Here is a 25,759-nt window from a genome sequence, read left to right as displayed (position 1 = left end):
TAAGGCGTGTCTTGGATTCATGATAGAATTTGGTAGTTCTGAAGTATACACTGTTCAGATGGTTCCTAAATGAACCAAGCTGAATCCTCCACGTTTAGCCATGCTTGAGGAATGTTCCAGATACACTCTGAGGGTTAAATCATAGAACACTTTCTCGTGTTCCCCCGTGTGTCTTAAAGGTTGGCAGATTTTAGCATAGGTGTGTTGTTGGGGATTTTTTTAATAGGTTGCTTGTAAAAACTTGAATACGTTCCATCTTGGTACACTAAAAAAGAAGCCAGCTAAGACAAAGGAGCAGAAACCCAACAAGAATTAAACAAGACGTTTGGCTGTTAGCCTGCAGGTTTGCACACTGCTTCTGAGTCTTGAAAATAAGAAGCAGAGGAAATCTTTGCTCTTACCTGTCTGGGATCCTGGCAGAGAATTTGAGGACTGCAGCAAATACCCAAGTTTTCTTCCATTCTCTCAGGGCCTTTTCAAATTAATCCCTGAATTTGCAACAGAGACCTTGACACGGCTATGTCGAGCACTCTAGGAGTCTCCACTGGGAAATTACTCTTTGCCTCCTTGGAGGCAAGACAGATTTAAAGTTCAATAAAAACATAATGAGTAAATCATGTTTATTGAGCATTACAGATGTTTTAATCTCCGAAATAAGTGTCAGTTGTAATATAAATTTTTGCTTTACTCCAGTAAATCAGGAGGAAATTCATCATCCAGTTTGGGTGACATAGTACCTAGTTCCAGAAAATCTACACCTCCGTCATCTGGTAAGTAGGTAGTAAGTGCTGAACGGTACATACTGCATTTCATGCTTTCCTCCGTCTTTACCTAGTTGTGTGAGTTTCCATAGACTGAATCACTAGGTTAACCCTTGAGGTGTTCAGAGGGATCAGAAATGAGTGTGGCCACCTGGAGTTAGGGACCATTGGGGCAACTTTCTTTCTGGCTTTGAAAGAAAAGAAACGGTGTCAGTGTGTTCACTGCTTAGATGATCAAAGTGGTGAGCGGATTTGACTAGCCCTGACCACCACCATGGTCCCCGGCAGTGTCATGGGCAGTAAATGGATGAAAGTCCACTACAGCCACGCTGGTAGGAAGAGTGAGTACTGTTTTCTTTCCAAAGTGCTGAAGAAGGACACCAACATACATGTGAATTTCAGATAAACAATGAATCATACTTTTAGTAGAAGTCAATATTGTACCAGACATACTTGAAAAATTTTTCATCGTCTAGCTGAAATTCATTAACTGAATTTGTATTTGCTCAATCTGGCAACTCTGCCATTCCGTGTTGAACTTGGAGTTCTATGTACACAGGAGACGAATTGGTCAAATTGGATGAAAACCCATGATCAGAGTCTTCGTTCGCTAAGAGGTGCAATTGAGAGCCAGAGTAACGTGATAAGGGGTGGCCAGTGGAGCTTTTGTGGATTTCTAGGAAGCTGGAAGTGGGACGAGGTCAAAGACAGAGAAGCACGCATCCGTGGAGAAGTCTAGGAACAACGTAGTTGCACTCTGACTGCCTCAAGAGCAGGACCCCCCTCGTTGCTGACGATCATGCCTTGTTCCTGGATGCTGGCAGCTTTCAGAGACGATGCCGGGCTTCTTAGGAAAAACTAGAGGACTTGTTGAGCGAGCAAAATCTGAGCACAGTCAGAAATAATTTTAGAAGGTGTACTGATTTCCAAAACCAGGTACTGACAACGAGCAATAATTCTAAGTTGCCCCAAACTAAGTCAAATGATATGTTTGAAAGGAAGCATCGAAATCCTTTAGGTACGGTGTGAGGTTGGTGTCTTCTCTTGATGGTGGCTGAGTAGATGTTCCCTGAGTGCCCAGGCGAAAGGGGGCTTATCTGTGCCCTTTCTCCAATGGGTGGAGTTGCAGGGATTATGATACAAACCTTATACTCTTCCTCTGTGTCTTCAAAACTGTCCCGGAGAGTCCTGAGGACGGTCACGAGGCTCCAGAAATGGGAAAACGCCAGTTCACATTGTGATAAAGTGGCAGCTCTGGCCCCAGACTGTCAACCCCACTTCCGTCAAACGGGAGGGGTTTTCCATTCCCTGTAACCGAAATGTAGCCTTCTCACCGTTTCGGCCACATCACGAGACCTGGCACGTGCTTCCTGAAGAATAAGTCAGTGTGTCTGGAAAATAACATTTCATTTTTGTAGCCAGATGTTAGGCATTCCTAAGCATCAAGTTCAATTAAGAGTTTCATATAATACAGATGATTTTTTTATTCAATGTCCTGAGATCAACCATAGTGGAAAAGAATATAAAAGAGAATATATATATATGTTTTATATATATATATATATAATATATATATATGTATAATGGAATCACTTTGCTGTACAGCAGAAATTAACGCAACATAGTAAGCCAACTATACTTCAGTTTAAAAAAAGACAAGTTAACTACGAAGTATGTTCTTTAAAACACGGATAATTTTTGTTTTCGGAAAACAATCTCTCCATCATCTTGGCCTTACAATGTGGAAGTGTTGACATGGTAAAAAAAATTAAAACCACAGTGTAAAGATAAAAAAGAGATTGTAAACTTCACTCCCTGAGTTTTATACAGAGACAGGACTTTGGAATCACTTTTCTGAATCCCAAGAGTAGAAAACACTGTGACTAAGTGAACAGGAAATTTTAACCAACTGCAAAATGTATAATGGGCCCCTCAGGCTCCTGCTGTAACTTTCGTAGCAATCCTACAACTTACTGAACTGAAGACATCAGAAAATTCTACAGAGAGAGTCTTCCACCCCGCCTGCAGGGAACCCTGCCTAATCTATCAAACGTGGATAGGTCCCCTATCATCATCGTCATCTTTGTTTCCCGAGGCCCTACCTACAATTCACCTCACTCATTGCGAGACTAAAGAACAGAAGCCTTTGCCCAGAGGAAATATCACTGGAGGTTCTCCAGGAGGTGGAAAAGGAAAAATTTCCACCTCACCCCGGGGAATGAGGTAGCAGTTGGTTGCACAGCGTGTACCGCATACCTACACGTGTGTGTCCGCACCCTCTGCCCCAGCATGCCACTCAACTCGACCCAACTGTCTAAGATTACATCTAAATTTAGAGTTCAAGAAATGTTCCCAAGGGTCTCTGCCCAAATAAATAAATAATTTTTAAACTAAAGCGTGCTAGTGAAGAAAAGAAGCTATTTTTTAAAGGAAGCGGTTTTTCCCAAGTAAATACTAAGGTTTGCCAAGGTATGCCAATGCAAGTATGAAATGAGAAAGGGGAACATCTCACCTCTCTCAGCACGAGGAGAACCATCTGAACCTAATAAAGTATATACAGAACTATGAAAAGAGTTGAAGGCGCCCCTTAACGCACAGTACATTTCTTTAACGTGTCCTGAAGGTAGCCAAGTGTTTTAGGATTCTGCGTCTCAGGACAAACCCAGATGCTTTTAGATTTCAGTTAACCAAAATCAGGACTAGTAGACGGCAAAGTCCTCAATGTAGGATTTTGAGCCCTTGTGTCCAAATACAGGTAAATTTCAAACCTGACTCAGGCTATGTGAGGGGGCAGCCGAATATCTGGGCAATGGTACAGCTCACCTTTTTACACGTTTCCACTCTTCCTTTAAATCAAAAACCCAATGGACAGATCATAAAATTCAGTTCACGAACTTTGCCATCATCCCAGGGTCCTGTCAACAGTGACAGGCCATTAGGTATCCTCAGTTTCAGAGAGGCTCTCAAGGGGACTGTCCCTTGAATGTGGCCTTTATCAGCCCCGTAAAAGACTAGAAAGGTAGGAGCATATGGGAATTGAGCACCAGAAGGGAAGCTTATTTGGTTTGACTTAAGGCATACTATAGGGATAATGAAAAACTGAGCCAGATCCTCTCCGTCTCACCCAGGAAGACGTGAATAACATGCTCCCTAAATTGAGATGCAGGGAAAAGCATCATCGGGTGGTATGCAAGTCAGCATCAGTTCAAACCACTAGGCACATTTCATAACGTTTCCATTCTACAACACGTGCGGAACCTCTTAGCTTATGCAAAGGCATAGATGGGGCAAAGAGAAAGGCATACCTACTAGGTATGCCTGACTATATACCTGAAATTAACTCATTGTGTTATGACTGTCACTGGAGAAAGAGCATTCTTACCTCATCTTCATGCAAGCAAGAGCTGACATTTGCAACACTGTGCTAACGATGTCAGGTGTTCGCTCCATCCTAGAGATTCGACCTAATCAAATGCAGAGGAACAATTCAACAGGAGAGCCTAGTTTTCGAAAGGCTGAGTGAATCATCTAATATCTGTAATAACTTCAACACTGAAAAATAACGTGATGCCTGTCAGATGATCTCCAGTCATTTGGAAAGGTTCCAGGCGGCTGTCAGGAGCACCAGGGCAGCTTATGTTTCACAGGGAATGGAAGCTAAGGTTTTGCAACACTGAGCCGTCCGTCCTTTCGCAATAGTAATTTTGGTCCTTACGTCTGAATGTACTGTGGTTTTTGTTAAGAGAGCTACATGTGTGATATGATGCTGTCCCGGGGCGAGTCGATTTCTTCCTCTCTTCTTCTACGTGACCTCACCTAAAGGACACAATAACTTCCTAGTGAGCTCAGCTCTGTAATATCTTCCTGAATCCTGACGCTGAGGACACGAGCCCACCTGGGAAGCTTAGGCAATTGGATGAGCGTACCGGGATTGTGGCGGGACCTCGGCCGGAGAGTCGTACAGCATCACAGAGGCAGAAGAGCTAGATTCCAAGTTTTCACCAAAAACAAGTCCCTTCAACTCTGAGAATTTCTTTTCGATCTTGGAAAGCAAGAGAGTTGCAGTTGATTTTCTCAAATGCCTTCCAGCTCTGATTCCACCGAGGATCGAATTCGCGCGTGATCGCGCGTGGATGCACAGTATAAACGTCACAGTGAGATGCTGGATCTTTTTTCACTGGAGACTTAATTCTCCAGGGCTCTGTTTTCAGGACCCGAGAGTTATAAAGTTGAAAACATGTGGAACCACAGATCGAAACCCCTCATTCTCCAGATGAGGAGGTCGGTGGCATATTCTCTCGGGTCTGCCTGCCCTTCTGCAACTGCCTCTCATGTAAATCCAGTGAGTTTATATCAAATCATCGGGAGGCGCCTTAGATCATTGTATGAGATTCATTTCATTTGGACATCATTGGATCCAGTGGTTTCCAATTAGTCTTCAATCAGGCCTGCCTCGGGGGTGCTCACATCATCGTGAAATCATTTTAATCTGGTCCATCCTGGTCCCTCCAGAATCATTTGCCTTGTGTATAACTTCTTTGTGTTGCTGGGTTTAGGATTTTCTATTCTCTCTTTCCCTCAAGTGCCTGTTGTGATTTCGGTGAACCTTTTCACACTGCCCTTATTTTCACACAAAACCAAGCGCAATAAGATATCAGAGGCACAATGTGATAAAGGTTTCCCATGTAGTTGCTGGTTATCTGAAAGCTGCTTTAAGCTCTGGGAAGAAGTGAAGGTGTTCTGTCCTGTTACTCATAGACAGTTGATTTGGAAAATATCATAGTATATTTGAAACAAAACTACAAATTAAAAACTTGTTTCTCTGAAAAATCTTACTCGAGAGATGTAGCGTGAAACTGATGTGTCCAAGCACACAGATATTATGAGAGCATCTTTCTGTTTGATTTGATTACATTCTTCATGTGCTTTACCTTGAAATTGTACTTTGTTTACTGTGCTGAGCACTCATGATAGATCTTTGACTGTGGTTAGTTTTGTTTGCTTTTCGTTTTATTTTTTTGATAACCGATTTTTCCTCTCCTGTCTACCTGATGATTTTTGAATTGTTTGTCTGTATATAGCTATAGACATAGATGCTACTGGCTTAGATGCAGAAGACAATGATATTCCAGCAAACCACCGCTCCCCTAAACCCAGTGCAAACAGTGTAACGTCACCCCACTCCAAAGAGAAAAGAATGCCCTTCTTTAAGAAGGTAACATGAACTTCCAAGCTTGCGTCTGTCCACGTGCCCAACTGCACTACGTCACACTTCTAGTCCTGTGGACTGTCTGCGTCCTTGATAAAGCCAATAACATGCATGCTTTGTTATTCTTTGTTTCTTTTCCATGCTGCTGTAGCTAAGCAGAAGCAGAAATCGGTAAGTTCACATTGACATAAGCTGTGTTTATCCTGCCCCTGGCATCATTAGCATTCAATCCCACCGTTTTATTCGATACGATCAGTTCTGTCCTATGAAAAGAACCTATCAAGCCGCTAACTGAGTCCATGCATTTCCAACCAGCTAAATTCGGTGAGTGACCTGTGAAATCACCATTGCAGTACTTAGCCTTTTTGATGGAATAATATCTACCCCCCCAAGGGCATTCGTTCCAACATTCAAGGAACGTCAAACGCTGACAACTCCATGGAATGCACCTCTCCTGTGCATGCTTCTGTCTCTTTCTCTCTCTGCTGCAGAAATTTAACTGATAATCAAGCCTATTAAAACCATCATTATATTCTGATTTAGGATATCCAGATACATAGCTTGTACTAAAACATTTTTTTCAATTCTTCAATTTTTAATTTAGTCAGCATTTAAACTTCTGATCCACTAGGAGCAAAATCTGCCGATGAACAAGACCGGTGGGAAACTGCAGGCTTGTTTTGGCGGTTTACTCTGAGTTTCTCCTGTTGTCATATGTAAACCCTCTCCCAGTGTTACTCAGACCTCAGCATCCCCCCGTCGGATGGCGGCACGGTGGCTGTGCGTGCGTAGAGCCTGTGCCGCTGGCCGACCAAGATGCTACCCAGTGATGTTTTTCGTCCCCTGACTGGAAACTAGGCTATTTCTGCGCTCCACTGATTCCAAAGTCTGTTTCCTCCAGCACATTTTGTAGCTCCAAAGCGTTATTTTCTAAGGATACCTCCCCTACAATCCCCTTCTTTCCTTCCCTTCTTTTACACACCACTGCCCACCGCCTGCTGTGCTGTGCTGTCTTTTAGAGTTATTCTTTGTGACGTCAGCAAAGTCCGGCATAACCTCTCATGACACTCAGGGGTGGAGTAGAATCTACTCCCCCTTCGACTGTCCACGCCCTGAGCTCTTCTCTGCGCACGAGGATTCTGCCCTGTGGAGGAACTCTGAGTCATCAGTGAGGTGTCCGATGCTGAACTGTGTTTCGTTTTATTTTTTAAGTAAATTATGGTTGCTTTCATCATGGAAGACCTAGCCACTCCAGCACAGACTAAAACACCTGGATTTTTGTGTGAACACCGAAAGCCCCAGCTGGATGTCCATCCACGACAGTGGGTCCATGTCTCTGGTCCTGTCTTCTTGTCACGGCTAAAACGTGCAGCCAGGTGACTCAGTGTTCAGAGCAGCAGAAACCTAGAAACGCAGCCTTGCTCAGCTGCTCTGGGCTTTACAGAACAGCGACAGGAACGAAAACCACGTTTGCTGATAGGTTTTTGAAGTTTGCTGACTCTTAAATTCCAGAACTTGAAAAATGTTTATCGTAGTTCTTCCACTAAATAATTGGAACACATTACACTTAGCAGGAAAGGATAGACGAAAAGGATGGTGTCATGATCCGTAGAGCACAGAGTACCAATATTCCATCAAATAAGGTCATTTCTGCTACCCTACTGATAAAAAGGCTGACTTACCAGCACGGGCAACACTTTGCTAGTTGGCAGTCACAAATCAAAGGAACCCAAGACCCGTCCAATACTGGGCCACTGCATATTTAAAGACCTGAAATAAAATTTCTTGGGAGCTGTTCCTAAAGTGCGTGCAACTTCTAACAGTGGAAAAGGTATTCTTAGACTGCATAGTTATAAGGACTTGGTTTCTAAACACTTTCAACATGATCTCAGGTGGTATAAATGCAATAATTTCATGAATGAATTTGATGAATGAATTTAATGTAATCATTTCACGAATATGCTTATGATGCCTTCGGCACCGGTATTCATTCTTCTTATGTTACTGATGACGTGGTCAGCTTCAATGTAGAGTTCAGAAACCAAAAGAAACAACCTGAGATGCAATGATGAGATTATTTGCCACGTTTTAAGTTGCTTGTAGAGTGGTGCTTGCGTGGCATTTGTGCTGTCACTGTATTATGTTTGTCTTGGTTTTTTTTTTTTCTTCTGTTTAAAAATGTCTTCCACCTTGATTGTGTCTATTAAAATTCACTTTGAAAAAAAAAGAAAAAAAAAATTCACTTTGAACACTGAAGTTTTCAGCAGTAAAATCTGACAGCCCAGTCACAGTAATATTTTCTCGCCTTGGATTAGATTGTCTGTGACTCTTGGCAAAAGCTCAGATGGAACCTTTTGAATTTGAAATGCTTTTTCATCCCCTCCCCCTTCCCCCCAGTGAGTTAAATTCGATCAAAGTCAGAAAGTTCGTGAAGGGCCATTTTAAGCAACAGTGACATGTTCTGTCATGCGACAGCCTGGTACACTAATGACGTTCACATTTGCGATTTGTATCAAATTCTCCAAATAGTTTGGAGAAGATTTTTCTTTGGGTCTGTGTGATTCTTAAAATATATATTTTTTCAGACACTCCTCAATGCAGGAAGATTCCTGTCACCATGATTTGTTTATCCCAGTGTCTCAGGCCATAGCTCTTTCTTCTACATTAAAAAAAAGAAAAAAAGTCATTTTTGGGGTCACTTTAACATTTTCTGCTATTAAAATAGGGAATTTTAAGATTATCAAACAAATGAGTTATCTAATTTTTGGAAAAAGCTTTATTTTCGTTATTTTATTGGAAGCAGGAGAGCTGAAAATTGTTGCAAGTTTTAGAAATTGCTACAAAATTAGGTCCTCCCCCTGCTCTTCTAAAAAAGAAATAAATTATTGTGGGAGGGCATGAATTAGTTATGTAACAGAAACACCTCCTAAACAGTTCTTAAGAAGCATATGAGATGTGCAAGATGACAATGAACCTTTTGAGGCCACGGAGGCCTGCTTGGATATATTATCACACACACAGAAACCACCTTCCCTCCAAGGCACGTAAACCTTACATTTCGAGTGTTTAAGTTCCAAGGGATAGAAACCAAAAATCTAAAAATGTGAGTCCCTCAGCTGTGAAGAGTGATCGTGATTCCCTCTACTGGAACAAGCATGCAGGCTCATCTAAACTCTCACAGCAAAACAGAAACTGTCAAGGATTTGGTAATGTTTTGAAATGAGGTTTTATCCAGGTAAGACCAACATCTAAGACCCAAATTCTTGTCCTTGTAATTAACCACGTGAGGTCTGATCACGCGACTCTTGAGAAAACTCAAATGCCACCTGAAAAGCAATATTAACCTCTAGTCAAGCCTAAGAGCACCTCTCCTGCATGAGGCATGTTTCTGTCCTACCAACTAGCTTCTGTTCAAAAGCGGCCCCTCCTGCTTTAGGAACGTGAGGAGCATTTTTTAAGGAGAGCCAGAAAACTGTAGAGAGCTCAGTCACTTCGAAACGTGAAGGAAATAAACCCACCCGGTCTTGGACTGGGTTTATTTAGAAAAAGAGGCAAGTGGAAAAAAAAAAAAAAAAGGAAGTGTCTGGAAAGGTAGTGCCTCGTATAGCAGAGTTGAGACAGAACAGTTTATACATAAAAGATTTGAGTTCCTTCTGCCTTTTAACCGTCTGAAGGCATCTCCTCTCTCTCTGCAGACAGAGCACACCCCTCCTTATGACGTGGTCCCTTCTATGCGACCTGTGGTCCTGGTGGGCCCCTCTCTGAAGGGGTACGAGGTAGGTAGCTGCCCTCGGGAGTACCCTGGACCTTGCATGCCGAACTGCTTTGCAACCCCACCTCCCTCTCCTGACTCTTGAACTTAGAAAAGAGCTGCGGCAGTAAAGCATGTTGTTTTCAAGCCATAGTGTACATTGCTACCTGTCCTGTTCTATTTTGTTTTCTTGGCTGTCGCCTTGTGAGCTACAGTTGACTCAGTCTGGAGAGAGAGTATCAACTGGAGAGTGACTGAAACCCCTCGCGACGTCATTAATTGTCACTCCCAGAGTTAGTCTGGGCAACTTTGTCTTTTTGATTGTTACTGTATCAGAGCTCAGCGATGGAAAACAGGGGCGACCTCACATGCTACTTTTTCCCAATGGAAAGCCCAGGTTTTCAGACATTCTTAAGGGTAGTAAAATTGTTTTATCATAATTAGTAATATTTTATTCTCTTATTGCTTACTCAATTGCAGGTCACAGATATGATGCAAAAGGCATTGTTCGATTTTTTAAAACACAGATTCGAAGGGCGGTGAGTATTTCAGAATTCTGGGTTTTGTGGATTTTTGTTGTGAAGATGATGAAACCTGGGTGGGACAGGCATGTGATCCCAAGAGGAAACTCACTTCTGAAGTCTCCGTGGTGACAGGAAGCAAGTTCCGTGCAGTTCGATCGGCTTCAGTCAGTATTTGTCCTATTTGCTTGGCACCTCCTCAGCTCTCTGTTCTTACACCTGCATCCGTAAGCTGAACTTGGCCAAACCCCTGCTGACGAATCTCACCCTAAATTCATGATCAGCTGGCCCTCAACGCTGCCCAGAAATCATACCCTGTATGCCTCTTCCATGCACTTCTCTACTCTTCTAAAAGGCTTTCACACCACTTCCTCTGTCATCAAACCCTTCTCCTCTCGAGCTCTCCCGGGAATTTGCTTCCTATTTCATTGAGAAAACAGAGGCGAACAGAGGAGACGGTCCAAGCGATCCCACCACACACCTATCCCCCCTTGTGTATTTGCCTGAATGCTCCGCCTTTTCTCCTGTTACTGTGAGCAATGACCCCTACCTGGGTGCTAGGTCCCAGTTCCCCATCCCCACACCAACACAGCTATCACAGCCCTTCCCTCTCTCCTCGGCAGTATTTCTCCTTCTAATGGAAACACCATCAGCACATAAAAATGGAGTTGTTACCCCTTTGGCAAAATTTGACCTCATATGCCCCTCTAGCTGTCCCGTTTTCCTTCTTTTCTTTATAGCAACTCTCCTTGAACAAGTTGTGTGTACTTGCTCTCTCCTGAGTCTCTTGAACCTACTCCAGTTACCTCCCCATCACTTACCCCAAACTAGTCACGTCAGATCACCAGTGACCTTCACGTTGATAAATCCAGGAGGGGATCCTCAGCCCTCCTCCTAATCAACATGGCGGACTACTCCATCCTCTTTTAAATACTTCATCTGCTTGGTTTCTAGAGCCACGCTTTTCTGGGTTTCTTCTATCTGACTAGCAGCTCCGTTGTCTCCTTGGCTGGCTCTTCCTCATCAGCTTGACATCTTGGAGAGCCCAGGGCTGTCCTCTGTCTTCTCTCCTCTATCCACACTCCCTCCTTTGGTGATTCCATTCGATGTCGGACTTTTAAACAGCATTTCTTTGCTGGTCTCTCCTCTGAATCCCAGACCCATACGTCCTACTGTCTGTGCAACATCATCACTGAGGTGTCTGACACTGAGGTGTCTCATGGACTTCTCAAGTTTGACCTTCCAACTCCCCCCATCCCTGACCTGCCCCTTTCCGTCTTCCACCTTTCCATCCATACCTCTTCGTCTCTCAGTCCAAGACCTTCCGCCCTGGAACATGGACTCGTCCTTGACTGTTCTTTTCCCCTTACGTTCCACATGCAAATGCTGTTGTCTGTCTCTTCAAAATATGTCAAGAATCTCCCCACTTCTCACGCATCCTCTGCTATCCATTTGGTCTGAGACACCATCGTCTCCTCCCGAGATTAGTGCAGTAAATAGCTTCCTAACTTGTATCCTTGCTTCGAGCTTTGCTTCCTTCAAGTCTGCTCTCAATTCACGACCCTGTCACACTGTGAGCTGGATCTCATCACTCCCTTGTTCGGATCCGTCAGGTGGCTTCTCTTCCCCTCAGTGAAAATCAAAGTCCTTCCGGTGGCCTGCACGGCCCTGTGTGGTCTGACCATCCACATCCCCACCCGCTCCCTCTCTTTGACTGCATCTCGTACTCCACTTCCCTTTGCTCATGCTCTTCCTGCCTCTCACTTCCCTGCTGTCCTGTGAGTGTTCCAGACAGTAGATGCATGCCCGCCTCGGGGCCTTCGCACTTGCAGCCCCTGTGCTAGGAACTTTCCCTCAGATGTTCTCCTTGGTATATGTGCGCGCGCACACACACACAAGCACACGTTCTCTCTTCCTTCCCTGACTTTTTCCCCGTAACTGTTTCATGAGTTTTATTTATTCATTTCCTTTGTTGTCATTCTCCCACAATTAGAATATAAGCTCCACGAGGGCAAGGGTTTTAGTCTGTTTTGTGAACGGTGGTCAGTTCTCAAGGCCTAGAACAGTCCTCAGCGTGAACAATGAATGGATGGGTGTCGAAAACACGTCTGCTGGAGGGATGCAGAGATGTGGAAGCCATTCACCGTGTCTGCCTGTGAGGAGCTCATGTGTGAACCATACACTGAGACCTTGAGCAGTAAAATATCAAGTGAATGAAAAGACACTGACTTAGGGATGTCAGCATCCAGGAAGGGTTTTTAAATGGTACCTAAGATTTTACCAGTGAGTTAGGAGGAGAAGGGCATGTCCAGTAGAGGGTCTAAAGTGTGTGCAGGCATGAAGGTGCATCCTGGACACCACCTAGAGGTCTTCAGGTGAAGTCCCTAGGGTAGGGGGTGACCGGTAACAAAGCCGGGCCCATCTTTAGTGTGTCGTGTTAATCAGCTTGGACTTAATCCAGCCCTTTGCCTCTCCATCCCTTCAGCAGATACTTCTTGAGCATATTCTATGAGCCAAGCATCGTGAGACGCAAAATCAGACGACAGCCTTGGCTTCGTGGAGTTTACTTAGGGTCTATTGAAAGGAAGCCTTGAATCGAATAACCAGTGGGCACCATAGTAAAGGTTAAGCCAACTTCTGAAGCACCAAAGATAGGACTGGAGTCTAACATGGAAACTTCCAAATTTAAACTAAGAATAGCTTAGCAGGGACCTGGGAGCACAGGGAGCGAGGGTATACTTCTGTATTTTTAATGAGACAAGTTGGGTGCCTCTCTTCTCCGCATTCCCTTTCTTCTCCAACCTGACAGTTACAAGGACAGTAGATGGAATCTGTAGGTTGCACTGTTCTTTTAGATTTCTCAGTTGAATACTCCCTTCCTTGACCACACAGGCTCCTACACGTGTTTCTGATTTATATTGACTTCTGGTCATGAGGTAGGAGATAGACAGGCCCCAGGCTGAGCAGCTGCAATTGGTCGCCCGCTGCCCTTTGACAGACCAAAGAGGGGCACAAGCAAGATGACTGGCCAGAGACAACCCAGAAAACTGCCCCCATATAAGCGACCTCAGCCACCCCAGTTGCACACAGCTCACGGCCAGTTTGCCCGTGTGCTCTTCCACACGTACTTTGCTTCTAATAAACACTGTCTCTTTGCTGAATTCTTCCTTCAGAGAAGACAAGGACCAAAGTCCTTCTTCCAGCTGTTCCACAGTGGGAGTCAGGAGGGGAGGCGGGCAAAGAGGGCAACTTTTATAGCAGGATAAGTATTGTTAGTCATCAAGCAAAGGACTGACAGAGATAGAAAACAAAAAGTAGAATCTATGTTTCAAGAAAAAAATAGAATCTATGTTTCAATAAAAGACTTTAGAATCAAAGTCTGCCTACCCAGATGCTCCTAATTGGATACTTTGGTTTTTCATAACTTTATGAACTATAATTTATTTCAGGCCAGGAAACACAGCTTGGTCCTTGGCTTGATCCAAGGCCATCAGGCTCTGGCCACGTATAAAAGGCATACCTCTAATCGGGCCCATGTAGAGCCTTCGCCTCTTTATTCTTGACTTTGTCATCTATCACCATTTGGAATTGTCTACACGAGCGTGCTGACCCAGAAAATTCTGCTCGAATAGGCACTTGCTTTCTGTGCCTGAGTTAGCCCACTGCCCTTTTCTAAATGCCAAAGATGGGGAAGTGAGGTGGGGTGTCCTGACTTACCACTTCTATTTCAACCTAAGTTTTGAACTTGGAAGATAGATTCCAGCCATAGGGTGTATCTTGGACCCATGTTCTAAAGTATCAGCCATCCAGATTGAGTTCATTTAAGAAACAAACAAAGGCAATATCTCAATGTTGTATCCGTCTTCTGTTTCTGGCCAGAAGTAAGTTCCATATGGCTTTATGGGTGGATCTGCCCTGGCTCATCTGAACTCATAAAACTGGGGTTCAACACTCTAGACCTGTGATCACCAAATAAACATCCTCAAAGGAAGCAACAGGGCCCATAAGGGAGAATTTCAAAAAGCCGTGCAAAACTTTAACTCCTTTACTCAAGGCAAGACACGCAGAGTTACTGAATCATTCGGTGTCTGCTTTTGGTCACCAGACAGCAGCAGAGGGTGGAAATTCATCCCAGGTATCAGGTGTGTCTAATTCCAAATAGACCTGTAATTCTAGAAGGGAAAAGTGAATGACTCCTGAATTATCTATTAAATAAACAACATTTATTTTTTTTTAAAAAATGTAAAGCCCAAGAGGGAGAAAATAGGAAAGGAAGGGCTGAGGATGAAAAGATTCTTGACAGGAATTCTTTTCCGTCTGAAACCCGGTTAGGTTCGTTTGTGGAAGCCCTGGAGAGTTGTCAGGGTCATGGTCCTGGTTGTTAAAATAGCACTAAGTGTGTCAGGTCGAAGAAGAGATGATGAACCGTTATCCTTTCTGTTATGTGCAGTAGAGGAGCCCATTTACAGTCGGATCCACCCTAAACAACTGTGTCATCCCGTGAACAAAGCAATCTTCCTGTTCACCTAGTAGCACGACAGGTAAATTAACAAGAAAGTCGGGGGCGAGAAGGAAAGCCACCATCAGTGATGAATTCGGTTGTCCTCTCCAGTGATTCTGAACATGTCAGCTCTCGACACAGAAGCGTTCAGAATGCATACTGAATTCTGTAGGGATGGGTCCATGACCTTGTGTGAAGGAATCTTCCTGGAAATCAGTCATCCTGGAAAATATTACATCACTTTGTCAGGTGGGAAATGTACTTAGACGTGAGACAGCTTCTTCTAAACCGGTGGTTATCTACCCTGGCTGCATATTAGAATCATCTGCAGAGGTTTAAAAACAAAAACAAACAAAAAACCCACCACAGACTTACATCCCACCTGTGACTAAGCGAAACCCAGTGTCTAGGATGGGACTTCGTGTAACTGTAAAATCTTTCCTGGCGACTTCGATACACCGTGAGGGTTGAGGACTGCTCCTCTACACTGAATTGTCCCCAGAATTTGGCCCTTAGGACTCTCAAGGTCTGTTTTTTTTGGCGGAACCTCTAGTAATGACTTAAGGAGTTGCAATAGAACCGTGGCTGTCTTCCACAGCCTACAGAGCGAACCACGTAAGCAGTCTGGTTTCACTTGGGAATGCCTTGGGAAGTCATAATGAAACTAAATATGTGTAAGTTGATGTGTTTAGTATCTCTTTTCTGGTTATCGTTTTTTCCACGTTCAGTAATCCTGTCATCAAAGTACAAAACGCTTAATCAAGTAGACTTACTTTTTGTAAATAGGAGTCCCGCTCCGTGATAAAAAGGAATGAACTATCGATACACACAACATCGTGGACAAATCTCAGATCCATTATGCAAAGTGCAAGAGGCTCAGCTCAAAAGGCTACGGTGATGCTCTGGAAAAGGCAAAACCACAGGGATGGAAAACAGCTCCGTGGTTGACAGGGGTGGGGTGGGGCAGGCGATGGAACTGTCCTGCGTCATGAATGTGATGGTGGATACAGGACTTTATGAATTGGCCCAAATTCAGGGATGTGTACACAGTAAAGGATGGATTTTACAGTATATAGATCAAGAGATCGTTTCCTTTTTTTTTCTTTTTTTTTGCAAAAGCCAGTGATTCCTTTCCACACTTTACTGAATGTCCTGCTCTCAGAGGGCAACTAGTTTTAACTCTTTTAACTGGATCTCTTGGTATTTATTCCTTGCCTCTAAATCGTGTGCTTCATTTGCTGCTTGAGTTTTCACTGCTAGGCATTATCTCTGGGCTTCCTGCCGTGAAGACTGTTTAGCGCTCTCGTGCATATTCCTCCTTTCGCTCTCACATACACGCACCTGCATCCGTCTCATCCTCCAGTCTCCCAACAGTTAAAGCATAATTTTGGCTGGTCCCGTATACTGGATGCATGATGACCATGTAAATACAATTTCAGTGAGCCATGTTGTATACTCACATTACTTTTTTCTTGTGTGTTTTCTTTGTGGTTTCTGTGCGATTAATAATTTTGCTTTTTACACGTGCTTAATTTTCTATATAGTGGGCACCAGTCAAGCCCCACATTCTCCCCTGGTTGTCTCAAGTTCCTCGCGATATATTCATACACATCCGATAGTCCCTCAGCTGTGCCTTTTTGAACCTTCTCTCCAGGAACGTTCTGCCCTGCTTGGGTCTGGATGGTGTGTCTCTGTGCTGAGTGCACATTTGTCATTCGGAGACATCTCATTCTCCTTGGGATGCCTTTCACCTTCTTTTGGGGTGTGAACCCGTTTTTCCTAGATCACTTGATCTCTTTCAAGGCTTACACCCATCGTTTCTGTCAAAAACATCCTCCAACAGTTTCCTTAGAAAGAGGACATTAAAACTTTTTGAGACCCTGAATGTCTTAAAGTGCCTTTGATCAACCTTCCCATTTAATTGATAGTTAAAATAGTTATGGAATTCTGATTAGAAAATTTTCCCCCAGAATTTTCAAGGATTCTTGCTCCATTGCTTTCTGTCTTCCATTGTTGCTGTGTTTTTTGTTTTGTTTTGTTTTCAGGTTTAATATTTTTTTATTGCAGTTGATTTACAGTGTTGTGTTAATTATTCTTGCTGTTGAGAAGCACAAGCATTTCCATTCCTGAACCTTTGTATGGGACCTGCCTTTTCCTCTGGAAGCTTTTAGGTTTTTCTTTGTCCCCAGCGTCATGAAATTTATAAGAATATGTCTGGATGCGGAAGTTTCATCCTTTGTGCTGGACTCCCCCTTTCCATTTGGAAAATCAAACTCTTAATTCTAGATTTTTTATTTTATTTTATTTTTTTTTACTTCTCTTGCGTTTTCTTTATTGTCTCTTTTCAGTAACTCTTGTTATTTGGAAGTTAAACCTCCTGGGTAATTCTCTAGTTTTTATGCCTTTCTTCTCTGATTTTCCATCAGTTTGTCTTTTCTGTTTTACTCTTTAGCAGATTTCCTTAACTTTGTCTTCTAAGCCCCTCTTTTGAATTTTCATTTCTACTGTTATATTTTTAGTTTCCAAAAACTCTTTCTTAGTCTGAGTCTTTATATAGAAGTTTGTTCTGGTTTTGTAGATATAATCATCTCATAGCTTTCAACTTTAGGTGTTAGTCATAGTTGATTTTTTTCTGTTTGTTTTGGTCTTTCATGTTAGAAGTTTCCCTAAGATGCCCAAGGAACACTGCTGTGCTCAAATTTAAGAACAGGGCATCAAAGGAAATTCTGTGCTGATAGGTACAGCTTGTCCCCTTTGGGTCTCCCTGTAGGACAACCTCACTGGACGATCTTCATAGGAAACCACCAAAGTCCTGATCTTTGGGTCTTTTCTGTTTGGTGGTCAGATTCCCCAGAGAAGAATCTTCCATTCTTGACACCTGGAGGATATAAACTTGGCTACCAAAATTCTAGGATGAGGAAGAGGGCTAGGGGCTCAACATTTAGCATCCTTTCTTCTCTCTGTCCCTGCTCTGTGTGGCATCCCCTGGTCAGATGCCCTCTGTTTTGTTGCCTAGAGAGACTAAACTTATGGTCTCACACCACACGGGAAAAGGATGGCCACCTTGTGGCTTGATGTAGTGGAGGGGAGGTGGAGGGATCTAACTGTGAAACAGACTTCTAACCAAATCTCTTGTTTTTAGTCCCCCCTTCACCTTCTTCTTCAGAGGTTTTGTGAGTCCTCTCTTTTGCTCCGCACTTTCCCTACTGCTGGCTTGTTTATTCGGCTAAGTCTCCAGTCTAAGTCATCTACTCTTTCCAGCTCCCAGATTTTGTTGCTCTCATTTTGAGCCTGTCTAAAATGACCCCCACAATTCATGACTGTCTGTCACAGCACCCCCTGTGTCCTCTTCAGAACAGCCATCTTAACCTGTAATCATTTTATTAATTTCTTTTCTTATTTATGACCCATATCTGCTACTAGACTCTCAGCACTGAGGAAGACCTTGTTTGTCTTGTTCTTATTTATTCCTCATGGCTATCACAGCACCATACTGTGGGAGGGATTATAGCACAGGGCCTAAGAATATAGGCTCTCAGTAGTTCTGGGTTCAAATCCCAGCTTCACCACTTTTCATAAATATATAGCCACGGAGAAACAATCTACCTATGGGTCACTTTTTTTTCATCAGCAAACGTGGGAGGATATCCTCTCTGCTGAAGTTTTTGGAATGATAGGGCTCTTCTGGTGGTGCAGTGGTTAAGAATCCACCTGCCAATGTAGGAGACATGGGTTCAATCCCTGCCCCAGGAAGATCCCACATGCCGCGGAGCAACTAAGCCCGTGCACCACAACTACTGAGCCTGCGCTCTAGAGCCCGCATGCCACAACTCCTGAAGCCCACGTGCCTAGAACCCATGCTCCGCAACAAGAGAAGCCACGACAATGAGAAGCCCGCGCAGCGCAACGAAGAGTAGCCCCCGCTCGCTGCAACTAGAGAAAGCCCGCGCACTGCAACGAAGACCCAAGGCAGCCGAAAATAAAAACAAATAAATAATTTTTTAACAAAGTTAAATAGATAAAGTTTTGGAGCGATTTAATGAGGTGGTCTGGGTAATGAGGTAATGCAGGGTGCGTGCCTGGCACTTCATAAGCAACCAGCAGATGCTAAGTCAGGTAGGTGCAGGATTTTCAAAAAATGAATGATTAAGTGCCCCAACATTTTTTGGGTTGAAAATATGGTCACTGTGTATGTATGTATGTGTGTGTGTATGTGTGTGTGTGTGTGTGTGTGTGTGTGTGTGTGTGTGTGTATAAAATACTTGGATGAGTTTGGGGCATGCACTTCTGTCCCCCTTTATTCAATGAATAACCTCAGAGTCCTCTGTTGCTTTTTCCCCAACAGGATTTCCATCACAAGGGTCACCGCTGACATCTCGCTGGCCAAACGCTCTGTCTTGAACAATCCCAGTAAACATGCCATAATAGAGAGATCCAACACAAGGTCAAGTTTAGGTAAGTGTGTGCTTCGCCAGTGAGCTGAAGCCATTTAAACCCTTCTCTCCTGAGGCTGCTGGTGAGCAGGTCTAACTAGATAATAATTCCATGTGTCATAGCGCAGAGACACTACAGACACGTGTCACCAGTAGCCACTGCTGCCGTCTTAGTGATTTCATGGTATGGAAGGATTTGTTTTGAAAGTTTTGAGTTAAAAATTCCACAGGCTGTCAGCATGAGTGTTTTGGCTGTGTTTTCACGAACATGAGCCCTGGTGTCTGCAGACTCTAAAAACTCCTGGCTTTGCATCATTGTTACCACAAGCAATGTCATCAGCCTCTTTAAGGCCCAGTTTCTGGTACCGAACCAAACTTGGGTCCCCTCGCCTGCATGCAGTGAAGCCAGTCTACTGACGCCAGGTTGAGGTGAAGGAAAGTACCGCATTTATTGCAGGATGCCAAACAAGGAGAACGGGCAGCTCATGCTCAAAAGATCCGAGCTCCCCAATGGCTTCCAGGGAGGGGGCTTTAAAGGCAGTGTGAGGGAGGGGGCCCTAGGGTGTGTGATCGGCTCATGCACAATTCTTGGATTGGTTGGCATCAAGCTTCAAGCACCATCAACCTTCTGGTTTCAGCCTTCTCATTCTTGCTGTCAGCAGTTTTCATCCGGAGGGGGTCTGCTTCCTTAAAAACAACTAAGGGATGTGTGTCAGGCCTTTATCTCTATTTTTGAGGGAACTGGGAGTTTGATGACTCTGTGGTGGATTTATAGTCTAAATTGTTACCAGTTTTCCAGCCTAACAGCTGTCCTTTGTTTTCACATCTTGACATTCCTAATGATTAACTCTTGAGCCAGCCTTTAGAGACTCAAGGGAGGCCTGGAGACTGAAGCAAAAGCCTTTGACTTCAAAGGACAGGTACATGGGGCTTGTATACGGTGTCATTTCTTCATCTAAACAGCAAGAGAGAGAGAGTAGTAACTAACTGTAGGATTATTAGAAGGATTAAACATAGTGTGACTTCCATAAATAATGACTATGATCCCAAATCCCTTAATACTTGAATTATATCAAGAATTATAATTGTATAATATTGATAGCCATATTTTTGTTTCATTTGTAAAAACAATTTGGAGATTTCAGTTAACGTGTCTACAGGGTTGCGTTTGAACGCTGTGCGTTATCGCGCTCTGATTTGATCAAGTGAAAGAGCTTTGGCAACTATTTCATCCGTTTGGCACCTGCTTGAAGTTTTAGGTTAATCGCTGTTACACATGTAACTTACTGGGCATTAGGTTTCTATTCTTATAAATTTTTTCATGGTTGTGTGAGATCTTTGATCTTTGAGAGACTGGCTTTTAACGTCAAACTTTTTAGTTAACTCTGAAGTATATTGTATAAAAAAAAAAAAACTGTTGAAAACAATAACCCTTATCTGTGATGAGTATAATACCTTATAGAACCCAGTTTTGTTCCCCCAGCAGTCCCTCATTAACTCAGCTTCAGTCATCAAGCTTTAGAAGCATATTTGGGGGATGGAATCCTACATTTTGTTTAGAGTGATCTCCTGTCCTTATCGTCTGTGACCCTTAAAACTCTTTGTATACATTTTTGATGCTCACAGTAATCGTTACAAAATGCTCGTTCCATTGTTTCAACTGATGAACGAAGTCAGGTAATTTGTGTAGACTCATCGTTTGAATCAATGGCGTCACAGTTTTGTGTCGGTTGCCAAGGCTTTTGTGAAACTACCAACTATATATTACTGTTCAAGACTCTTGCACTCCATAGAGTGAGCATACACTGGACAGTGACTGTCAAAGTCAGGGAACAAAAAAGATGAAGGAGCTTGTAGCAATGAGGCCAATAAGTTGTCAGCTCATTGAAATGGAGGGTGACTGAGAAAGCTGTTCGTGCACTGCACTGCTTGGTGAAGACCTAAGGCTGCAGGGAGGCGTATCCACCAAGAACAGCTTCTCCAAGGAGCGAAGCCCGAGTTGAGACCTAAAACGGGATAGGGTTTAGCCAAGGAAAAAGGGCGAAAGAGTGAAGGGTATGATAGGGATTTCAAGAGCCACAGAGGCTTCTAGAAAACATACGTGCTTTACTTTGATGGAGTGTATGGTTTAAAAAAGAGAGAGGTGGGAGATGACACCAGAGAGATAAAGGGCGGAGACGGGGGCGGATATTAAGGAATTTGGGGCTCATCCTTAAGGCTCGACGGAACCATGACTAGATTTTAGGCATGTATTCATCCACTGATGAACACTTGAGAACCACCCATGTGCTGGGCATCAGTGTAAGGGCCGGGGACACAGACGTGAAGGACAGCACATCCTCACGCTCATACAGCTCTCGTTCCACAGCGGAGGTGTGGACAGAAGCTAATAGAAGTAGCTGTAGACAGATAACAGTTAGAGCTAGTCAGTCAGTGGTTGGTGAGTCCTGGTAGAAGCAGCAGGTAGAGAGTCAGCTGAGGAGGAGAGTGGGACCTTATATGGGGAGTCAGGCGAGGCCTCCCTGAGAAGGTACCATTTTAGCAGAATCTTCTGTGTTGTGAATTCTTTACCCTTGCAGCTGCCTGAGAAAAGAGAGAACTTCTGGGCAGAGGGCGCGATAGGTGCCAAGGCCCCGAGGTGGGATGCCAGTCTGGAAAGGTCAAATACGGTATGGTTCCATGTATATGATGTCCTAGAAAAGCCAAAACTCTAGTGACAAACAGCTGTGGTTACCTGGGGGGGGAGGGTGTGAGCACAAAGGAATAGCAGTTTGGGGAGCGATGGAATTGGAGGTTACACAAATGTTTACTCGTGCGAAAATCCATATAGCTGGATACCCCTCAAAAAGTCAATTTCACTGCACATTTTTTTTTTTTTTTTGGGTCATGCCGTGCGGCTTGTGGGATCTTAGTTCCCCCACCAGGGACTGAACCCGGGCCCTTGGCAGTGAGAACGCAGGCACCTAACCACTGGACCGCCAGAGAGTTCCCCACTACACATTAATTTTAAAATTAACATCAAAACATACTTAAAGCTGCTTCTATAGAATTGTGAGAAATGAGCATTGTAAGAAAAGCAGTTGGAGAAGAAGATTCACTTTTCCCTATCCCCTGCCAGCTTCTCAGTGTTTTGGTGCTATCATCTGGGGTTTTTCCTAAATTATGGATTTCTTTTCCATAATTAATTTAATTCCATTTAAAAATTTAAATGCCATAAAATACCCTGCCCTGACCCACAGAGTCCCTTCAGTGGCCTCGACCTCTCTCTCTGTCCCCACCACCCGGCTGAACACAGCCCCCCAAAATCTAAGTTTTCCAAACTTAGTGTCCCCATTTCAGTCACTATTATTCACTCTCCAGCTGGCTCCAAATTTGTTTATAAAGAAGTTACCAGTAACCTCCCTGTCACTAGTCCAGTGGACATACTGCAGTCTGTTTTACGTGACGTTGCAGTGACATTTGGAGGACATCTGTCCCCCTCTCCTTGAAGCATCCCTCCCCTTGGATTCCTCAACAGCACCGATTCTGGCCCTCCTGCCTTTCCTTTTTTTGCAGGCTTATGCTCTGTGGCTTTTGAATGTGAGTTCTTTTTTTTTTTTTTAATTTTATTGACGTGGAGTTGATTTACAGTGTTAATTTTGCTGTTCAGAAAGTGACTCAGTTATACATATATACTTTTTTTCATATTTCCATTATATTTTTTCACAGGATATTGAATATAGTTCCCTGTGCTACACAGTAGGACCTTGTTGTTTATCCATCCCATATATACCAGTTAGTTTGCAGCTGCTCATCCCACACTCCCGTTCCTTCCCTCCCCCACCCCCCTCCCCCTCAGTAACCACAGTCTGTTCTCTATGGCTGTGAGTCTGTTTCTGTTTCGTAGATAAGTTCATTTGCGTCGTACGTTAGATTCCCATAGAAGTGATATCGTATGGTCTCTGTCTTTCTCTTTTGGACTGACTTCACTCACTGTGATAATGCCTAGGTCCATCCATGTTGCTGCAGATGGCGTTATTGCATTCTTTTTAATGGCTGAGTCATATGTATATATACATACAGACCACATCTTCTTTAGACTGTGAGGGGTTCTTAACTGTCCCTCTCGGGTCCTCTCTCTGGTCCCTCTCTCTCAGCAAAACTATTCATACCGATCGCTCCAGTTACTTCCTATATGCAGAGAGCTCACAGTTTGTACCCCAAGCTGGACAGTGCCTTTCCACTCCAGAGTTACACATCCTACTTGACGGGGTTGCCTTGTGTATTCCTCAAACTTAGCACATGCTAAAGAGAATTTATCAGCTTTCCTGTATTCTGATAATTTCCCAGGGTTTCTTATCTGAGTCCTAACAGTCAGGATACTCATCTCCGTTTGGAGAACCAGGAGACTCTGTGGCCCTCTTGATACGTGAGCACCCGCACTTCCTTCCCCAGCACATCTCCAGGTCTTGTCAGTTTCACCTCATGAATTTCTGTCCCATCTGTCTCATCACATGCAGTGTTTACACCACTGCTCCATTCCAAGGGCCCCGAGGCACCGTGAGTACTTCACACCTATTTTGACCCGGATCCCTTAGTTCTTCATGCCACAGCCAAAGAAATCTTTTCAAAGAGCAGATCTGTTCCGGACACATCCCTGCTTCAAACTGTAAATGTCTCTGCATTGTTCTTGGACGACAGCAGAACTCCTCGATCTGGACCTGGACCCCGGGTGTCCACAGCTCTTAGCCTCACCTCACACTGCTCTGCCTCACTCCTTCCACTTCACGCATGCCGTCTGCACTCGCCTTCCACGGCTGCAGTAACAAAATCATACAGACCAGGAGGCGGAAACAAACTTATTTCTCACATTTCTAGAGGCTGGAAGTTCAAGATCAAGGGGTCAGCAGGTCTGTTTCTCCTGAGGCCTCTCTCCTTGGCTTGCCGACGGCCACCCTCTCGCTGTGTCCTCACGTGACCTCTCCTGTCTGCACCTCCCTGGTGTTTCTCTCTCTCTCTCTCTCTCTCTCTCTCTCTCGTCTTATGAGGACACCAGTCATACTGATGTAGCCTGCCCTATCCTACTGGCCTCATTTTCTTTGAAGGCCCTGTGGCCAAATACAGTCACATGGATACGAGCCCACCTGTAGGACCACATTTAACTTTACCTCTTGAAAGGCTCTATCACCAAATAGGGTTCCATTCTGAGGTACTGGGGGTTGGGACTTCAACACAGGAAATTTGGTGGGAGGGGAGACACACAATTCAATCCATAACATTGCCTTTCACTCAGTCCTTTGTCTGCCGCGGAGCCTTTGCACCTGCCGTTCCCTCCTCACCTGACTCCCCCTTTGAATCACGGGAAGGGCCGCCATGTTACCCTCACTGCGTGAGTGCATCACTGATGCCTGTCTCCCCCACTCGAAGATAAGCCCTGTGAGCTCAGAGATTGGGTCTCTTTTGGCTCATTACTGCTTCCCCGGTACACCCCACACTGACTGGCGCGAAGTAGGTGCTTAGTAAGAATATATGGGCTAAGTGGGTAGTCACACCTTGACACTGAACCTCTCCCCAGACGCGCCACACCTTGATTTTCTGTCCTCTGTGTTTATGCAGACTTGGAAAATGGCTTTGCATTCAGTGTTTGTTGTACATCACAAATCTGTATTTTCTCCAGGGAAAACAAGTTATCGTGGTATTCTTTTAAGCTGTAGTTGTGCTGACATTAAGGATATATTAAAGTTGGGGGGGGGAGAGAATTATTGCTGCTATATTGCCCCATAAGAGGATAAACTGTCTGTATTAAAGTATCAACACTCCAATCTTTGCTTTTATTGAAGTCAGTTTTTCTTACCCTTTAAACCAGTTTCTATGTAGCATGTTTTCCTCAGTCTGCACGATAAGTTCTCTGCAATGTTGCTTTATTTTTAAAGAGTATTAGCATTTCAAAGATCTAAGTCAAATTATTTTCCAGTGTTTGTGAACTGCTGGAAGGTGTATGCTGGAGGAAAGGTAAACCAGACACTGAGTTTGGGGGCAGAAACCACTGCTAAGAACTTATTCTTTCAAGCATTACTTATTATCCTGGAAGTTCTTTCAACCCAAGGGCAGGTAGGGGCAAACTGGGGGACTTTATTTTTTGTTTTAATATTTACTTGTTTTGGCTGCCCCAGGTCTTAGTTGCAGCACGCAGGGTCTTAGTTGCAGCATGTGCACTTCTTAGTAGCAGCATGCGAGCTCTGAGTTGTGGCACGTGACCTCTGAGTTGCGGCACGTGGGATCTAGTTCCCCGACCAAGGATGGAACCCAGGCCCCCTGCATTGGGAGCACAGAGTCTTACTGGACCACCAGGGAAGTCCCAGGGAGCTTACTTCAAAAGCATTGTTTTCTTGTATACATTTAGTAAAAAATTAAATTTGAGAAAATTGACCTCAAATTTAATAGACAAGATCAATTATAGCAATTATTTCTTTTATGAAAGGATGAAAGATCCTGTATATTGAAGATATCATTTGATAGGTAAAAATTTGCTTTATACATGAGATTTTAGAAAACTTTCATTGCATAAACAGAAGTATAGTATGTTGCATTTGGAGTTGATTAT

General features: G+C 43.8%; 2 protein-coding genes across 27 annotated transcripts in view; one reads left to right on the top strand and one right to left on the bottom strand.

Annotated features, from left to right (window-relative positions):
- Positions 1-25,759, bottom strand: part of NSUN6 (NOP2/Sun RNA methyltransferase 6) — a 178,245-nt gene that overhangs the window by 50,979 nt on the left and 101,507 nt on the right. For 14 of the 20 annotated variants that reach the window (XM_060292144.1, XM_060292147.1, XM_060292048.1 and 11 more), the window contains one exon: positions 14,458-14,965. The exons of 1 other annotated variant lie outside the window; for it this stretch is intronic. The gene's annotated coding sequence lies outside the window, so the exon portion shown is untranslated. Of the gene's footprint in view, positions 1-568; positions 2,153-14,457; positions 14,966-19,078; positions 20,132-23,049; positions 23,973-25,759 lie in introns of those variants that run through there. 5 more of the 20 variants (XM_060292071.1, XM_060292078.1, XM_060292102.1 and 2 more) reach the window with 4 other exon arrangements.
- CACNB2 (calcium voltage-gated channel auxiliary subunit beta 2) overlaps positions 1-25,759 on the top strand; it is a 403,112-nt gene that overhangs the window by 360,671 nt on the left and 16,682 nt on the right. For 5 of the 7 annotated variants that reach the window (XM_060292019.2, XM_060292021.2, XM_060292032.2 and 2 more), the window contains 5 exons: positions 694-770; positions 5,843-5,976; positions 9,666-9,746; positions 10,202-10,260; positions 19,089-19,198. In XM_060292019.2, coding sequence (XP_060148002.1) covers positions 694-770; positions 5,843-5,976; positions 9,666-9,746; positions 10,202-10,260; positions 19,089-19,198 — 461 coding nt within the window. Of the gene's footprint in view, positions 1-693; positions 771-5,842; positions 5,977-6,121; positions 6,142-9,665; positions 9,747-10,201; positions 10,261-19,088; positions 19,199-25,759 lie in introns of all 7 variants that reach the window. The other 2 variants (XM_030832369.3, XM_060292042.2) reach the window with 1 other exon arrangement.

Source organism: Globicephala melas, chromosome 2, assembly GCF_963455315.2.
Source record: "Globicephala melas chromosome 2, mGloMel1.2, whole genome shotgun sequence".
Lineage (NCBI taxonomy): Eukaryota > Metazoa > Chordata > Mammalia > Artiodactyla > Delphinidae > Globicephala > Globicephala melas.
Note: the sequence above shows the minus strand (reverse complement) of the source record. Positions and strands in the feature narration are given on the sequence as shown.